Source organism: Scleropages formosus, chromosome 6 (assembly GCF_900964775.1).
Source record: "Scleropages formosus chromosome 6, fSclFor1.1, whole genome shotgun sequence".
Classification (NCBI taxonomy): Eukaryota; Metazoa; Chordata; class Actinopteri; order Osteoglossiformes; family Osteoglossidae; genus Scleropages; species Scleropages formosus.
The window spans coordinates 37,815,757-37,830,824 of NC_041811.1; the positions used below are offsets into that span (position 1 = coordinate 37,815,757).

The 15,068-nt window shown below is 42.9% G+C and overlaps 2 protein-coding genes across 6 annotated transcripts in view; one reads left to right on the forward strand and one right to left on the reverse strand.

Annotated features, from left to right (window-relative positions):
* xrcc4 (X-ray repair complementing defective repair in Chinese hamster cells 4) overlaps nt 1–4,358 on the reverse strand; it is a 45,328-nt gene extending 40,970 nt beyond the window's left edge. Inside the window, exons 1-3 of one of the 5 annotated variants that reach the window (XM_018745057.2) lie at nt 4,320–4,358; nt 2,973–3,439; nt 2,187–2,281 (exon numbers count right to left, since the gene is read on the reverse strand). In XM_018745057.2, the coding sequence (XP_018600573.1) occupies nt 2,187–2,253 (67 nt within the window). In that variant the 5' untranslated portion in view covers nt 2,254–2,281; nt 2,973–3,439; nt 4,320–4,358. Of the gene's footprint in view, nt 1–2,186; nt 2,880–2,972; nt 3,440–4,319 lie in introns of those variants that run through there. The other 4 variants (XM_018745060.2, XM_018745061.2, XM_018745059.2 and 1 more) reach the window with 4 other exon arrangements.
* Nucleotides 4,359–4,488: 130 nt separating this feature from the next.
* tmem167a (transmembrane protein 167A) lies at nt 4,489–10,665 on the forward strand. The gene is made up of 5 exons (XM_018745063.2): nt 4,489–4,541; nt 5,436–5,545; nt 8,647–8,681; nt 9,208–9,278; nt 9,364–10,665. Exons 1-4 carry the CDS (start codon nt 4,539–4,541, stop codon nt 9,276–9,278), a joined length of 219 nt encoding a protein of 72 aa, XP_018600579.1. The 5' UTR covers nt 4,489–4,538; the 3' UTR covers nt 9,364–10,665.
* Nucleotides 10,666–15,068: the final 4,403 nt, after the last annotated feature.

Sequence of the window (15,068 nt, forward strand, 5' to 3'; positions counted from 1 at the left end):
ACTGGCACTCAGATCCAAAGTCAGTAAGAAAGCTAATGTGACATCAAGTTTCACATTTACAGTCATTATAATAAAAAAATACTTGTCCAAAATGTCAACTAGCAAACATCATAACAACAGGATGGAAACTTTCCATTTATAATACAATGTTTAAGAAAAGTCACTTGAGGCATTCTGCAATCATGAGGTAGAGAATGATGGCACTACTCTTGTCTTCTTTGTTGTGTATGGAATTTTTAAATAAATTGTTTTAAAAAGAAAGAGGAGAATCAAGAGAGAACACACAAGCCATCAAAATGACTCGTTGCTTAGTGAACTTTATTATTGTAAGATGTGTAAAAATCCTGCCAGGCACACAGACAATTGCTATTGTTGTTAAAAACACTATTAATTCAATTAGATTTACATTTGTGGGCTTTCCTAAATATTTGTTATGACAATTGCAACCGCATACAATAATTCTTGCTGTCAGAACCATTACCACACGGCAGGACCCTGCTAAGGAATTCTGCTTGCGCAACAAGTCTATCGAAGCCACGAGGAAACCCCTCTGAGCTCGGCAGCACCGGAGCTGCTCCAACAGAAGCCCCTTTGTGTTACCTTTGGTTGGACCTACGTGCAGCGATCGACCATGGAACGAATTTCACTATTTTCTTATTTCATTGCTACTTATACCAAGTAGTAACAGTGTACAAGTTCTGAGCTGCTTAGTCTTTACTTGTCAACATCTTTATCTTAAGAAGTACGTTTGCTCTTGTTGCTTCTTATCCACCTAAAATTAACTGGATAAAGATAATCTTGTTTGAGCCTCAGCTGATATTTGAGAACTGTTTCCGGATTGTTGCCAACTAACAGATTCACAAATTTTACATTGTTGCATTACTGAGAAAGATTTTAGTTTGAACTAAATGGGACAAAAGTGTAAGAGCCAAGCAGCAATGTAGTGTAGTGTTGGATTTCCCGGGGACAGTGAAGAAGGGCTGCGTTAAAAAGTAAACTACGTGAGCTATCATGGAAGAGCAGAGGAATCTGGTCTTCTGGACACATTAAAGACGAAAACTATTCCAGAAGTATGGATATCACAAGTCCACATCAACACCATTGACCCAGACAAATAGCCAAGAAATGTGTTAAGGCCACGTCAGTAAACACACACACACACACACACACACACACACACACACACACACACACACACACAAGTCTGCAGCAGTCAAATAATGACACAGTTAAACTTGACCATGTACTCTGGAGAGATTTACCCTCTGACCTCATAAAATACAAGAGCCATTCATTAGATACCTAGAACATCTGCACCCAGTAAGGTGAGCCAGGCTAATGACAGACAGGCTCCAGAGTTCAATAAGCACTCTGCTACCAGGGGGCTGGAAAGCTGCTTCAAAGGGAACCAAGGAATCCCACAAGTTTCTCTTTAAGGGCGCAGAGAATCAGCACAGAGAATCGGCTGTCTCTCAGCTCTTTCCCAAGCAGCGCAGGTCTGAGTACCAAAACGGCATCCTATAACTAAGGACTTGATCCCGTTGCCAGGGGAAGCAAGAACTAAGGAAAGATACACGTCACTGGTGTTGCTTACGCATGTATGAGTAGATCGGAATCAAAGACTTTCTCTTCTACATTCAGAAATACTCTCAGAAAAGCACATCTGAGATGCTCGTTGCTCACAAGTCGTAAGCTGCAAGAGAACTGTGTCAAGAGGAGGTACCTGAGCACACTTCGCTGGGGTGGAGCTCATAGTAATGGGAGAGTTATGGGCTTATACAAGTTCCTAGCAACAGCGACGTGCTGCTGACCACGGGTCAAGGACGGCAAAGGATTGCATTTACGTTTATTCATTTAGCAGACGCCTTTCTCCAAAGCGATACACATTTCAGAGGACGATACAAAAACTGTACTTCAATAAATTAAGAAGATTAAGACCAGTTGACTAAACACAACCTTAGAAAAGCTACCAGAGTCCTTCAGTGCCAGACTGTATCAATATAGACAGAGTAATACAGAGCAGACATCAAAAACACAACAAAACCCAAAATCCACATGGGCCCTTCCTTATTGGTGAGGAACAAGAAGACATCCACTGCGCTGCGTTTGAGTACACTGGCTGGCTGGGTCAGGCCGCACCGCCCCTTCCCCCAAAGCCGGTCTTCATCAAAGGCGCATCGACCCACCCACCAGCTGCTGTGGGTCAGTAGTCGCAGCGACGGGCTGGGGACGCCGCTCGGGGCTCGGACTCATCCATCTCCATTAGGGACCGCTGGGGTCACTTCAGGAACAGCAAATTTGTTATTGCGCTGGCTTTTTCCGAAGGGTACGTTTGCCATGAATGGCCTTATTCATCACCATGAATGAGCTTATTCTCAGGCCAAGGGGGGCAGAGAGATAAAACACAAACACACACACACCGTTTTCATATCATTCTGAGTAAATGATTCCTAACATCGCAGAGACAAAGCTTTTAGAAGACTCTTAAGGTCCATTGTGTCGACCGGGTTTTGTCACTTTTTAAAATGGGAGGAGGCTGGATGGAGATGGTGGTCCCCGGTGTTTACTGGAGATCCCAGCAGTATGTACAGTTCATTATGTTTACATATGTTGCCTCACAGCTTTTCTGCTGTTTTAATTAGACGTGGGGGAATTCTAATGCAAACAATCTTTTCAACGCCCTTCCACATGTTCTTGCAGAGGAACCAAGAGTCTTGTTCCTTATTGAAGGTATTATTTGTTGAAAATATTACATTTGGAGGCATTCGTACGACTTTACATTTGGGCTCGTCCCTGGACAACTCACACTGTTCGAATACTGTGCCACGGGTATGTTTTGTTTCTACTTCAGAGAGCATTATGTTGATTGTACTAAGCTCACTATACACAAGATATACTTGCAGCTTTCTCTGTTTGCACACGTGTATTGAAATAATTCCACTTTCTCAGCCTCTTTATTGGCTATCATTTACCTTGCTGCACAGCTAGGCCACGTGGGGACGCATAGAGAGGGCACAAGTGCGAAAAGAGACGTTTATCGCAGAAACAGCAGCGGAGCGAACAAGCCAAGGTTCGAGCTCAGCGTTGGGTCGTCACGTTCCGCATCGTCGTCATCGCGCTCATGAGCCGGCGAAGCTGCGGCAGAACCACATCCCGGGGCCGAAGGAGGCCCGGCATTCGCAAGCGGTCAAGACGGGGGTCGAGGGAGCCGCCCGCGTAAACTCCACAGCGAACGCTCTCCAAGAAGAGCGCGAAGCCGAAGCTCGAGTCGAGCAGCACAACGGGAGCTACCGGAAGCGGCAGGAGATACGGAGGAGAGTCGACAAGTCGCTCAAGTTTCCGACGTCACGCGTCGCAGTCAGCGTGCTCAACTCCTGTCCTCATCCGTCCAAAGGCCTCGGGCTCGCGTCTGAGCACAAACGCGGGATCCGAACCCCACCTGGGAACAGGGGCACGGGGATGGAGCCGTGAGCGCGACGAACTAGGAACCGTGTTCTTCCAGCAGAGCTCAAGGCGTGCCACAAAGACACTCTTCTAGTACATGGGCAGCTCCCCCAACGGGGGTGTGTGTGATCATAACATATTTATGACGTATAGTTACCATGAACAACCCCAGAGTCTGGACACTCGACCCCCTCCCCCCGCTAACTTGTTCAGTGTAGTGACTCAATTATTAAATATACTGGTCTGGAAGTGTACAGACAGTCACACAGGAGCCTCTACAGCCCAGTTTCTGAACACACATCGCTGTTATGTGACTCATGGAGCCAGAAATACAGCAACACTGACGGAGCCCAGAGCCAGACACCGACCGCCCGCCGTTTGCGACGGACACAAACCGGCCCGGACTGGACAGGACCAGACCAGACCGGACCGGAGCGCAGCGCCTGCGCACTCAGTCGGTCGGTGGGACTAGCAGCAGAGCAGTACTACTAGGGCGAAGGGACGCTCCCATAAACTCAGCTGTCCTGCAGGTTTCCGGACTTCTTCATTTCTTTTCTACATCATGTGTATTCATCATAGTTTACGCTTTTCTCCCAAAGCGACTAAGCCGGCTTAAACTAAGGTTACCATGATTATTTACCCTTACACACAGCTGCTGGGTAATGCTGAGGTAACTTATAAATTTCGTACTACAGCCGGCGGGATCGAACCTGCGACCGTCGGACCGAAGGCAGTGACTGAGTTAGTAGTTGTACAACTACGCTACCAGCTGCCCCTTATTCCAGACCAAGTGAACCAGTAAAAGACGAAAAAAGTACGACGAACTGGAAACGCTCTTGTTAAATACAAAATGTTCACGTGAAACCTCCACATACCTTCAACTACACAGCTTCCGTGTTGCCCCACGTAGTAAGGGATTGATTGCACACAGGAACCAATGAAATTCAAAGGACAAAAAAGTCCATGCCTTGTCCAATCAGCTTCCTCCCTCACCTGGCGAATTCCCCAATCAAGCAGAGCGTAATTTACATTCTTCTGACGTAATTTCCGAGGTCGCACAGGAAGAGTGATGTGGCTGTGAGACCGTTTTGAAAATGGTAAGAACGATGTACTTCCAAATTGTATCAAATACTTGTATAAAACTGACGATGGGTGGAATATGTAGCATGTTCCCTAGGTATTATTCTTTTACTTATAACATCGAGTAAGTCGGAAACTGCTGAATCTACTAGAGAGAGGAAAATTGTTTTCATACGTTGCTCAGCTGACTGACTACTTCGTTAGATTCCCTGTTTTCACCTCTGAGCAGCTCAGTCAGTTCATTTTAGCACGACATTGTTTGGTGTCCGTGTTTGTGGTGAATAATACACTGTGTGTGTAGAAGTAGTGTCTTTCACTCACACAGTCACTGCTCCGCGCGTTCCTGGAGTCTCTTCCCCCCCAACTCCTCGACTTCATTTTTAAGCTTTTTTCTTTTCCATGACTATTTATTAATATAAATAACTGCAGCAGAGTACGTTGTTTGGACTGAGCGGCGGCCTTGCCCATTCATTTTGTACCTACCTATTTATTGCTCGAAGGAGCAGCAGCTGGGTGGTTCGGAACAGGGGTTCAGCGGTGCGCTGAGTGACTGCCTATCCAATCCTATCCACTGGCACTGCCCTCCTTCAGTGTAGGGCATGAATATGAGTATGAGTATGAATATGAGGACAAGTGAAGTGTCTGGAGGCACTGCCTTTGCACCAAAGGTCGCAGGTTTGATTACCACCTTCAGCTGTAGTACCCTTGAGCAAAGTACTAACCCTAAAATTACCCCAGTACGGTTACCCAGCTGTGTAAATAGATAGATAAATAATTCATTGTAAGTTGCTTTGGAGAAGCATCAGGTAAATGAATAAATGTGTGTTTCTGATATTGACATGTTGCGGAACAGACCTGTGTGATGTTCATCATATTTTACTTTACTGCTCCTCCTTGTTTGTTTCTTGCAGTCTGCCATCTTCAACTTCCAGAGTCTCCTTACCGTCATCCTGCTGCTCATCTGCACGTGTGCCTACATCCGGGCCCTGGCTCCCAGCGTGCTTGACAAGAACAAAACCGGGTGTGTGTGTGTGTGTGTGTGTGTGTGTGTGGGGAGGGGGAGGACCTTCCTCCTGCAATACACTGTATCTATATAAACTCACCTCCCAACATCGTGTTTCTCACGTATCCAGTTCGCTGTTAAAAATACCACTTACAATTTATTGATTCAGGTTTTCTGCGTTCAGCTCGGTGACACTCGCACTGTTCTTTTGAAGTGAGAAACACACTTGAAAGTTGTGCCATGTGGCAGTGTGAGAAAGACGGATGCATTGCATTATGGGAACGGGGTGCTCACACTTTCAGCTCCAGTCAGGCTTACATACCCTTCTGTTCTTTGTGTCCTTTTCATCGCCACTGTAGTTTCATTTTCTAATTATTAATATGTTTGTTATAGTGCTGGAGATATTTCTGAAAAATAGCTTCTATAGAGGAGTAAATTGCTAGTTAAAATGGGCAAGAAGGCAAAGCGTGTGAGCAAGTGGCTCATAGTTTGGGAAAAAAAGTTGGAAGTGTTAAAGCGTGTATATAGTGTGACAAGACATTGGTATAAAACCACAGTGTAAACAGTTTATTGTATGAGAGCTCAAATAAGAGCAAGAGGTCAAAATGTCAGATGTTTTCCCCCTATTGACACTGACTTTTACTTCATTAATTTAAAAAATACTCTTTTCCTTAATAGGCATCATTTAGGGGGATTTTGGGGTTCACAGAGTTGCCAACAAATCCATATGCGTGACTGTCACCTTTATCAGTCATTTGTTTTTATGGGGGTTTTTTTTTTTTCTTTGTTTCATGAAAGAAGACATCTGGGAAAACATGAGAAAATGTTAAAATTTGTGCAGAGAATTGTGGGGGGAGGCATACACACAATTTCTAATGTTTAATTGGCTTGCATTGGAGTTTTCTGGCCACACTGTGCTTGGGATGGAGATGGAACAAATTAATAATTGAATAAGTTCATTGTCCAGATTTGTGATATGCAGTCGGGTTGTAGGAACAAATTAGCTCTGGTTCGCATGAGATAAGTGTACTGGCTGTTAATTGGTTTGGAATGAAAATTGTTTTGCAGATTACATTATGCATAGAAACAAAGATTTTGTGTAATTTTCAGAACACAAATGCTTTTACTTGTGAATTAGAGACTATGTTGTCCTTATTTTCCTTTGCATATCTTATAGCTTGCAGAAATAAGTTCACAGGTTAATTACTGATATCAGTGTACTTGTACAGCTGTACAAGGCAGGAGCAATATTGTAGGAAGGACTTTTCGTTAGTTGTGCTTTTTATGCATCTCTAGTTAATGATGTGATTTTTAAGCCTAATTAATTTTTTGTCCCCTTGACCACATGGTTAATTGGAGTTTTTGATTACTATTGGGGGATTTGTACACACAAGAATGGCATTGAAGTGATGGAGCGTCCAAAAGAGAAAATGGAAGCAGCAGTTTAAATTTATTATCATCAACCTTGTTTGTTCAGTGCAGATTATTATTATTATTATTATTATTATTATTATTATTATTATTTTTCAACAGGACATTAATTACAGAAGGGTTTACATATCACATGGAAGTTTTCCTTTTCCTCTTTGAACAGATTGATTGAACTCCTGCTAAATGAAGCTGGGATAACATGACATGGCAAGATGCCTAGACAATGATGAAAACAGCAATCTGCTTTTGGCACAAGGATGTCTTGTCCAACTCTAATGAAAGACTTCGACAGCTACAGGAAGCATTTAGTTGCATTTGGGAATGGTATATTCACTCACAGCTATGAAGGAGGGGTTACTTGTTCGTACCCATTATTGTACATTTCATTATTCCAATGCAAGGAAGTGACATAAAACCATTACTGGTATGAATTTCTCTCTGAGGCTCCATTTGAATACTACAAGAACTGACAAAAAGATCACATCAAAATTAATGTCAAAGAAGCTGAAAAATACAGAACATTTGAAACGAGGCAGTTTTTTTTTTTTTTTTTTGGTGGGCTGTTGTTGGGGGGGGATCTGGCACTGGTGTGCCTCCATTTCACAACCCTCCACGTGTGGTATAGAATTGGTTTTATTTCTTGTTTTTCTTTGAATATCTCTTACATTCCCCTGGTCTTCCAAGTTTTCCAGGAGCTGGAGAGGGATGAATTTGGCTGCGCTCATGAGTCATTTCCAGCTTTCTGGAACACTGACTGTTTTCCCAATATGTGAGAACAGAGAACTATTGGGTACAGCCAGCTAGGTTCAATGGGCTGCTAATCAATGGGGCGTTTCTGAGCTGGACCCGCTGTTGGCAGCTGCTGCAGCTGGTCCATTGTGCACCCAGAGAACAGAGGTTTGTGTGAGGCAGACTGGGCCAAAGAACCCTGGCTGTCTCTTCTGCAGTGCCCTCCACTGACCTTGTCCATTGGCTCCTGGGAAGAAAGAGTGGGTGTGCTGGTTTATATGCTCTATGTGCTGGTGTTCTTGCAGAAAACACTATCCAAAAGATATGTCATATATCTGTGGACACAGTATGTGTGTTTGTCGTGGTGGCTATTAAGTGGGAAATATTGAAGGGAAAAAAAATGGACAAGATGCATGATTTGAGCATCCAAATGACTGCGACTGCCCTGCAGTGGATTGGCAGTCTGTGTTTACAAGATAGGCTATGGACCATCACCATCCTGCACTGCTGTTGCATTTTTATTTATTTATTTTTTTAAAATCATACAAGATCAGTCATCTATGGACCAAAAGATGTCCAAGTGTTTAGGATTGTTGCCTTGCAGTCTTAAGGTCCCTGGTTTAAACCCTAACCCTGTTCTACTGTAGTGCCCTTGAACAAGGCATTTACTCTAGGAAAAAAAAATACCCTGTTGTTTCAAAGGTTAAATCATTGTAAAGTTGCTTATGTAAGTCACCTTGGACAAAGGCCTCAGCTAAACAAAGGTTAATATTAGCCCAGATGGAACGTAGTATGTGCTTCCCTCCCTGAATGTTCATGTTATTATTGCTAAGGACCCCGCTCTGATATTTTTCATTTATTCATGTTATTTAGACTCTGGTCTGTGATTGCATTTTGCTTTATAATATGGCAGTTGCATATTTGAAATGCCATGTTAAAATGCCCTTTTTCCTTTTCAGAATTCTGGGAATATTTTGGAAATGTGCAAGAATAGGTAAGCTATGACAATCAACCATTTATTTAATCTTGCACAATGCTTTTATACCAGGTTTGTTGGAAATATTTTGCTGTGATGACAGGGTACATTGGGTGGCTTTATATTAAGAGCATGTTAAACAGCCCCTGGCCTGGAGGAGTGGAGGAAAAATTGGGTTTTGTTTTCCTCAAACCGGTGGTGATTGAATTGAATTCGTTATTTAAAAATTAAGACATTACCGCGGGCTCCAGAAACCGATATACAGAGAGACATCTATGGGTTTTTGAGGTGTCCTGGAATTGAATGGATTTAAAGTAATTACTATATGAAGCCAAAGTCATACCCTCTGCCTTTTGCAGGTATCAGTCCTTTCTTGATTGCACCACTTTCTCACTAGCAGCTCATTTTGCCTGAGAATATCGGGGGCATAGTTTTTATCCCAAGGGATGACTGTTAGTCGTCTTGAGTAGAGGGATACAAGAAAAATCCCACAGCCACTGTTGTTGCACAACTGTCCTGTGATGTCTGCTGTGCTTTGTTTCAGGAGAGAGAAAAAGTCCATATGTAGCTTGCTGCTGCATCATCATGGCCATCACCATTTTGTTCTCTGAGTAGGTGAGGTAATGGAAATAAAACGTCAGGACCACAATACACATGGTAAATAGCACCGTCACCAAGATCCTATGCATCTGTCATCCAGCGCTGTGTCAGGATCAACATCCAAGCACTGTAGCCACAATCCAGATCTGCCTCCAAAGACTCGAGGGTGCAAGATGAACGTCATCGATCTGCTGCTTCTCTCCCCTTCTGCTGATACATCCCTACACTTTCCAGCATCTCCATAAACGTTGGATTGCAGCAGCGTTTCCATTTTTTTCTCATGTGCTCTGCTTCCTGGCCTCCAACCTCCCAGGAGTGGTGTTATGGATGTGCAAAAGTGATGCTCATATTTCTCTTTGATCATGGAGTTGTTTATAACCCCACACCAGAAAAACTGTCAAATTCGTGCATTTCGGCAGAATCTATTTGCTGTGGTCTAGGGCCAAGAATGTTTAGCTCTGAAATTATACCACTGTGGATTTTGCCAAACATCCACAAAACCACACAGGAATTGTTTAAAGAAGAGCTTGTTTAAACCCATATTTATTCCCTGTTTGTGGAACACATGGGGTGGGAGGGAGATGCCCCCCCCACTATTGTTTCTAAGCAAAAAGTGACTGAACCTCATTCCTGTTCTTTCCCAGGAAATGCAAATGCATTTGGGCTGTTTATGCGGACTTTGAACATTCTTTGAGTCAAAACAGATTCAAAACAGATTTTGACAATAAGTATAACTGTAAAATCTTTTTAATCTTGAACCTGCATTGGTGCATCGCCTGAAAATAAATTGTTCAGTACAAATTCTTTTTTGTATCCTGGGCAATATGTTGTCGTTGAAGCTGGGAATAGGAGTCAAGGAAACCCTTACCTACAGCATAAGAATAATGAGAGAACCAGCAGATATCAGTGTGGGCTGCAGAAATGTTTATTTTAATCTGTAATCAGTTCTGATTTTTTTTTTTTTTTTTTTTTTTTGGTGGGGGGGGGATGATTCCTTTTTGTTGAAGTGCCCAAGTTAAATATACAATGTGATTAAGGCTTTTTCTGTACATAATAGATGTGTAAAACATTCATGTTTTGGCTTAATTAAAGCAAGGATTTTCAAGTTTCAAGAAATAATTTTATTTGCCTGTTTGCTTGATTCTTGCGTAATTACTTGCTCCTTGCTATTTATTTCACATGGGTCCTTTTAAATACATTGAGAAGATTCTGCTTTTTTATCTCCCTGAAGAATTATTAAAGAAGGGTCTATGTTGCACTTTGTTGTCACTTTTTGGAAGGAAAGTGCTGAACAAAATATGATTTTTTGACATATACAAAGTAACGAAGAAGTTAGTCTGGCGATACTATAGTTGGCATCCCAGGAACTTCTTACATAAATGTAAAAAATAGATTTAAAAAAATTCTGAATAGTTGCTGCACAGTAATGAAACGCATTGACTTCGAATAAAAAAACACCAGTTTAAACTTCCTTCAGTTCAAATGTCAGTTAAGCAAATTGTCATAAAGGTAGGGAACCATTTTAAAAAAATACCAATTTAAAACTGAAATACTTTTTAATCTTAGACTGCAAATATTTTATTATTGATGCTCAAAAAACAAATCCCAGATTTCTTTAGAGGAATTAAGTGAGATTTGTAACAAAGAATTAATTTGAAAATATTTGCACACCCTAGTTCATTTCTTTCCTTCTTTTTCAAGGATGTAGTAATAATACATCATTTTATTTACCATTTGAATCATGAGATTGTCAGCTGCATGTTGATTTACTTACTACTGGAAGCTTTTCTTGACATTACTCTGCTGAGAAAGGCAGTAAAATGTGCTGCTTTTACTTTATTTTGAGAACAAACATTTAATTTGGTTTAAATCCTTCCTCCATTGAAAGGGATAAAGAGCAGGGTAAGCCACATGTGAGGGTGTCACAGTGATGTAATATTCATTTGTGTGGTAAATAAATAGAAAATTCCCATTTTTGACACTGAATGGCCCCTACGTGGGTGTTACACCTGTTAAGGGTCTACAGTGGTAAAGCATCCTTCCTCAGAGCGACTGTGTCCTCAAGTACTGTTATGTCCACAGGGGCGTCCACTTTGTCTTCTCTTTTCATGTTCCCCTCCCCCTCACGTGGATTTCGAGTGACGGCTGTCTATCAATTCGCTGAGGCAGAAAGACGAATCTCCCTCAAGTTTGAAACTTCCTCGAGGTCAACTCACGGAACAGCAAAAGTGTTCTGAACCCCCCATTCCCCTATTCACAGGTAGTTTGATATTTTTCCTTCTTTCTTTGTGTCACTTCTTTACGGCTTGTAAACCTGTAAACCAAACAACTGGTTGACAGTATAAACAGTCTAGATGGAAGAGCACTCGGTTTTGGGTTTTGACCCCATTTCTTTTCCTTGCTTTGAGTGAGAAAGTTGTTTGTCGGGCCTTTTCTTTCTTTTTCCAAATAACCCTTTGCATTCTGTTCACTTCTGTAACATTTCCCTCTTGGTTCTTTATTTTGTGCACTTTCACAAGAACATGACATTTATTCATTTAGCTTACACTCTTCTACCAAGAAGAAACACAGTTATTTACCCATTTATACAGTTGGATAATTTCACTGGAATACTCAGGGGTACCACAGCCAGAGGTGGGGCCCAAACCTGCAACCATTACACTACCAGGTGCAACATTAAACACCTCCTCCTGTTTGTGTCCACTATTCGTTGTCCTGTCAATTCATTACTGTAACCTGGTACAAAACTTTACAGCCCTAGAGAACCTTGGGTTCATAACAAGAACTTTCACTTCTTCTCCATCCAGAAGCTGGATACTAATGATCTGAAAAAATAACCAGATGGTTGTGGGTCTGTCCCCGAACACCACGCAAGAACCTAAACGTGACCTGAAGTGCCCAGCATGATGTGCGAGTAAATGTGCCGCCTTCCTCGAGTTGAGCGTAAACCCCCAAAGTTCACAGTTTGTTTCCCCCAGAGGATGTGGTTCACGGTGATGGCGCGGTGGCTGTCTGGGGTTCGAGTCCTGCTCGGGGCGCCTTGGGGCAGACTGGCGTCCCGTCCTGGGTGTGTCCCCTCCCCTTATGCCCTGAGTTGCCGGGTTAGGCTCCGGTTCCCCGCGACCCCGTTTGGGACAAGCGGTTCAGAAAATGTGTGTGTGTGAGGTGGTTCAGTGTGCATTCGAGCACATTGTGCCAATATTGCTCTAGGGTTCAACTTCTGAGACGCAGCAAAAAGCCACGGTTGATTTCAAAGGCCTAATTATTTCATCCCATCACGGTGTTTGCAATGTGAATGTCGTTTAGTTGGGGCTGAAGAAAGATGTGTAATTCTTTTAATTATAAAGTGTGCAGAAGAGCCACTGCTCTTGTAGTACCTGAGCCAATAATGTTCAAGTGTCACTTTCAGCAAGAACATTCACGTGAGTTACTCTTATATTCCGATGACAATAACTAAGTCTGTTCTCCAAAAAATACAGCTTGTCAAGTGGCTGAAGTGATCGATAATGGTTCGTTATTCTGTGTTCCAGCACAACAACGACTGATCATTTTGAGAAATTACTTGCGCTGCAGCGGTTGAAGTTCCGTTTCGACAAAAATCCATAAATATGACTGGGTGGGAAACACCGAACTGTACGGTAAAAGTAAACAGGACATACAGAACAGGCTAAATAAGACATGGCGAAAAATGTTTTTTTCTTTCTCTGAATGTATTTCCTTGCACCACAGTAGAGGAGCGCCTTGTGTTACATGTATTGAAGTGACACATTTTCAAAAATACTAATAATTCAGAGTTCATTTACTGTTTTTTATTGTGTTTTCTTCATAGTCGTACTTTCATAAACTTCTGTCTGTCGTGGAGAGAAAACCACCTGCGTTTCCTCTTGCCAGCAATAGTTGGATGGCCTGAGATGCCCACTGTACTGCCAGCTCTCCTGAAGTCAACCTGGGCCCTGATGAGAACCCAGGAAAGCACTTGTGCACGAAGGGAACCCCGCTACCGGAACACACGTGGAACCTCACAGACTCTACGTTGCTCTCGGTCTGAAAGGAACCGCCCGCTTCTCGACGTCCTCGGCGATCCGCTCCGTTCTCGGAAGGTGTCTCCTGCGGTTCGCCTGCATCGATACCTCACCAAATTCACAAGCCGTCCCCGGAGCACCCGGAAACCTGATAAAACTCCGCACCCGAGTTCCTCCTCATGCTTGACCTACACCTCGCCCTCCAGCTTTCTGAGTGGCACTGCTCCACCGGTTCTTTCTTCTTCTTCGCCATCTTTCTTTCAGAAGCCTCTCCCATCCGTTCTTCTTCAGGAGCTACTCTAACCTCCGACGGCATGGTTTGCTTAGAGGTTTCCGACAGCAGCACGCCGAGCCTCGTGGCTCTTTCGCGACGGTGAAAAGAAACTCGGGTTCCCTTCCTAAGTCAACCATCAGCTGCCGGGCTCCATGGAACGGTTTGGGGTTTTAGGCTCCGACGGGGATCTCCCACTTTGAACTTGGGGCCCGGTATCATGTAGAAGCATTAGCTTCATTACATCAGTGTCATGTGATGTAGTTTAGTATCCAGCACCGAAAAGCATGATCAGCACATAACTTAAAACTATAGTTTAGGATTCTCACTGTAACCAAAAATTTCACTGCACAAAAGCGAAATCGATGAAATTTCTCAGAAAAGTTACTTGTTGCATTGAGGTTTTTCAAAAGAATATGTTTCAAGGAGATTTTGCTTCACTTCACTATGAACATCGTGTTACTTTTTGAAGTCCGGACTAAAAACTGCATGACTGAATCCTTAATATGTAAACGTGTGTGTGTGCGCTGACATGAAAAACCACATTTGTAAAATACTCTATAATCTCTTCGCTCGACTGGTTTAGTCAGTGAAGCACAACCACAGAACGTGAAACTAGAAACTGAAACAAAAAAGAAAACTTTGGATTTTGCTCCATGAAATTTCCCTCCAGTTTTTTTAAATCTGCAAAAAGTCCAACATTTGTACTGTACACCTTTCCCTCATACACTGGGATCCCTGCAGTGAAAAACCACTACAGCAGCTTATAAATATAAATATATAAACACACAGTTTCTCTCATACAGCAGTCTTATTATGTGCACGAAGGACATTTTAGCCCCTTTTCCTGGTCACTTGACTTCCGCAATAGGAATTGTATTTACTGACATCTCAGACACTAAGCTTCTTACACAAAAAGTCCAAGATATCAAAATCTGAGATAAGGAAAGTTTACTTCGCATCAGCTAAAAAAGGGAACGACGGATTGGAAAACACACACACATCTCGCACGCACATCATCTGAGACCGCTCGTCCCGTACGGGGTCACGGGGATCCGGAGCCTAATCGGGCAGCACAGGGGGGTGAGGCCGGAGGGGGAGGGGACACACAATTTTCCAAATATCTTTGAAACACTGTAAAATATTCATACAGCTACTGTACCGTAGTGCTTCCTTTAAGTGATACTTTTCTCTAAAGTGACTTACAATGTTAAGGTATTTATTCCTCCTCAGCCATTTACACAGCTGGGTAACTTTTACTGGAGCAATTGAGGTAAGTACCTTAGTCAAGGCTACTACAGGCAAGGGGGGGAATTGAACCTATGACCTTAGGGGCCAAAGGCAGGAGGTCTAGTCGCTACGCTGCCAGCTATTAACCCACGACGTGGGCACAATATAAAACTCTTATATTTACATTTATTCATTTCGCACTCTTTCCCCCCCACGTGTGACACACATCTCTCAGATCGCAGCACCACGGTACAATACACCAGTATCCAGGGGTTTCTGGAG

Coding starts and splice junctions, on each gene's coding strand:
- tmem167a (XM_018745063.2), top strand. Junction 5,546..8,646: donor CTTGACAAGAACAAAACCGG/GTGTGTGTGTGT, acceptor TTTCCTTTTCAG/AATTCTGGGAATATTTTGGA. Junction 8,682..9,207: donor TTGGAAATGTGCAAGAATAG/GTAAGCTATGAC, acceptor GCTTTGTTTCAG/GAGAGAGAAAAAGTCCATAT.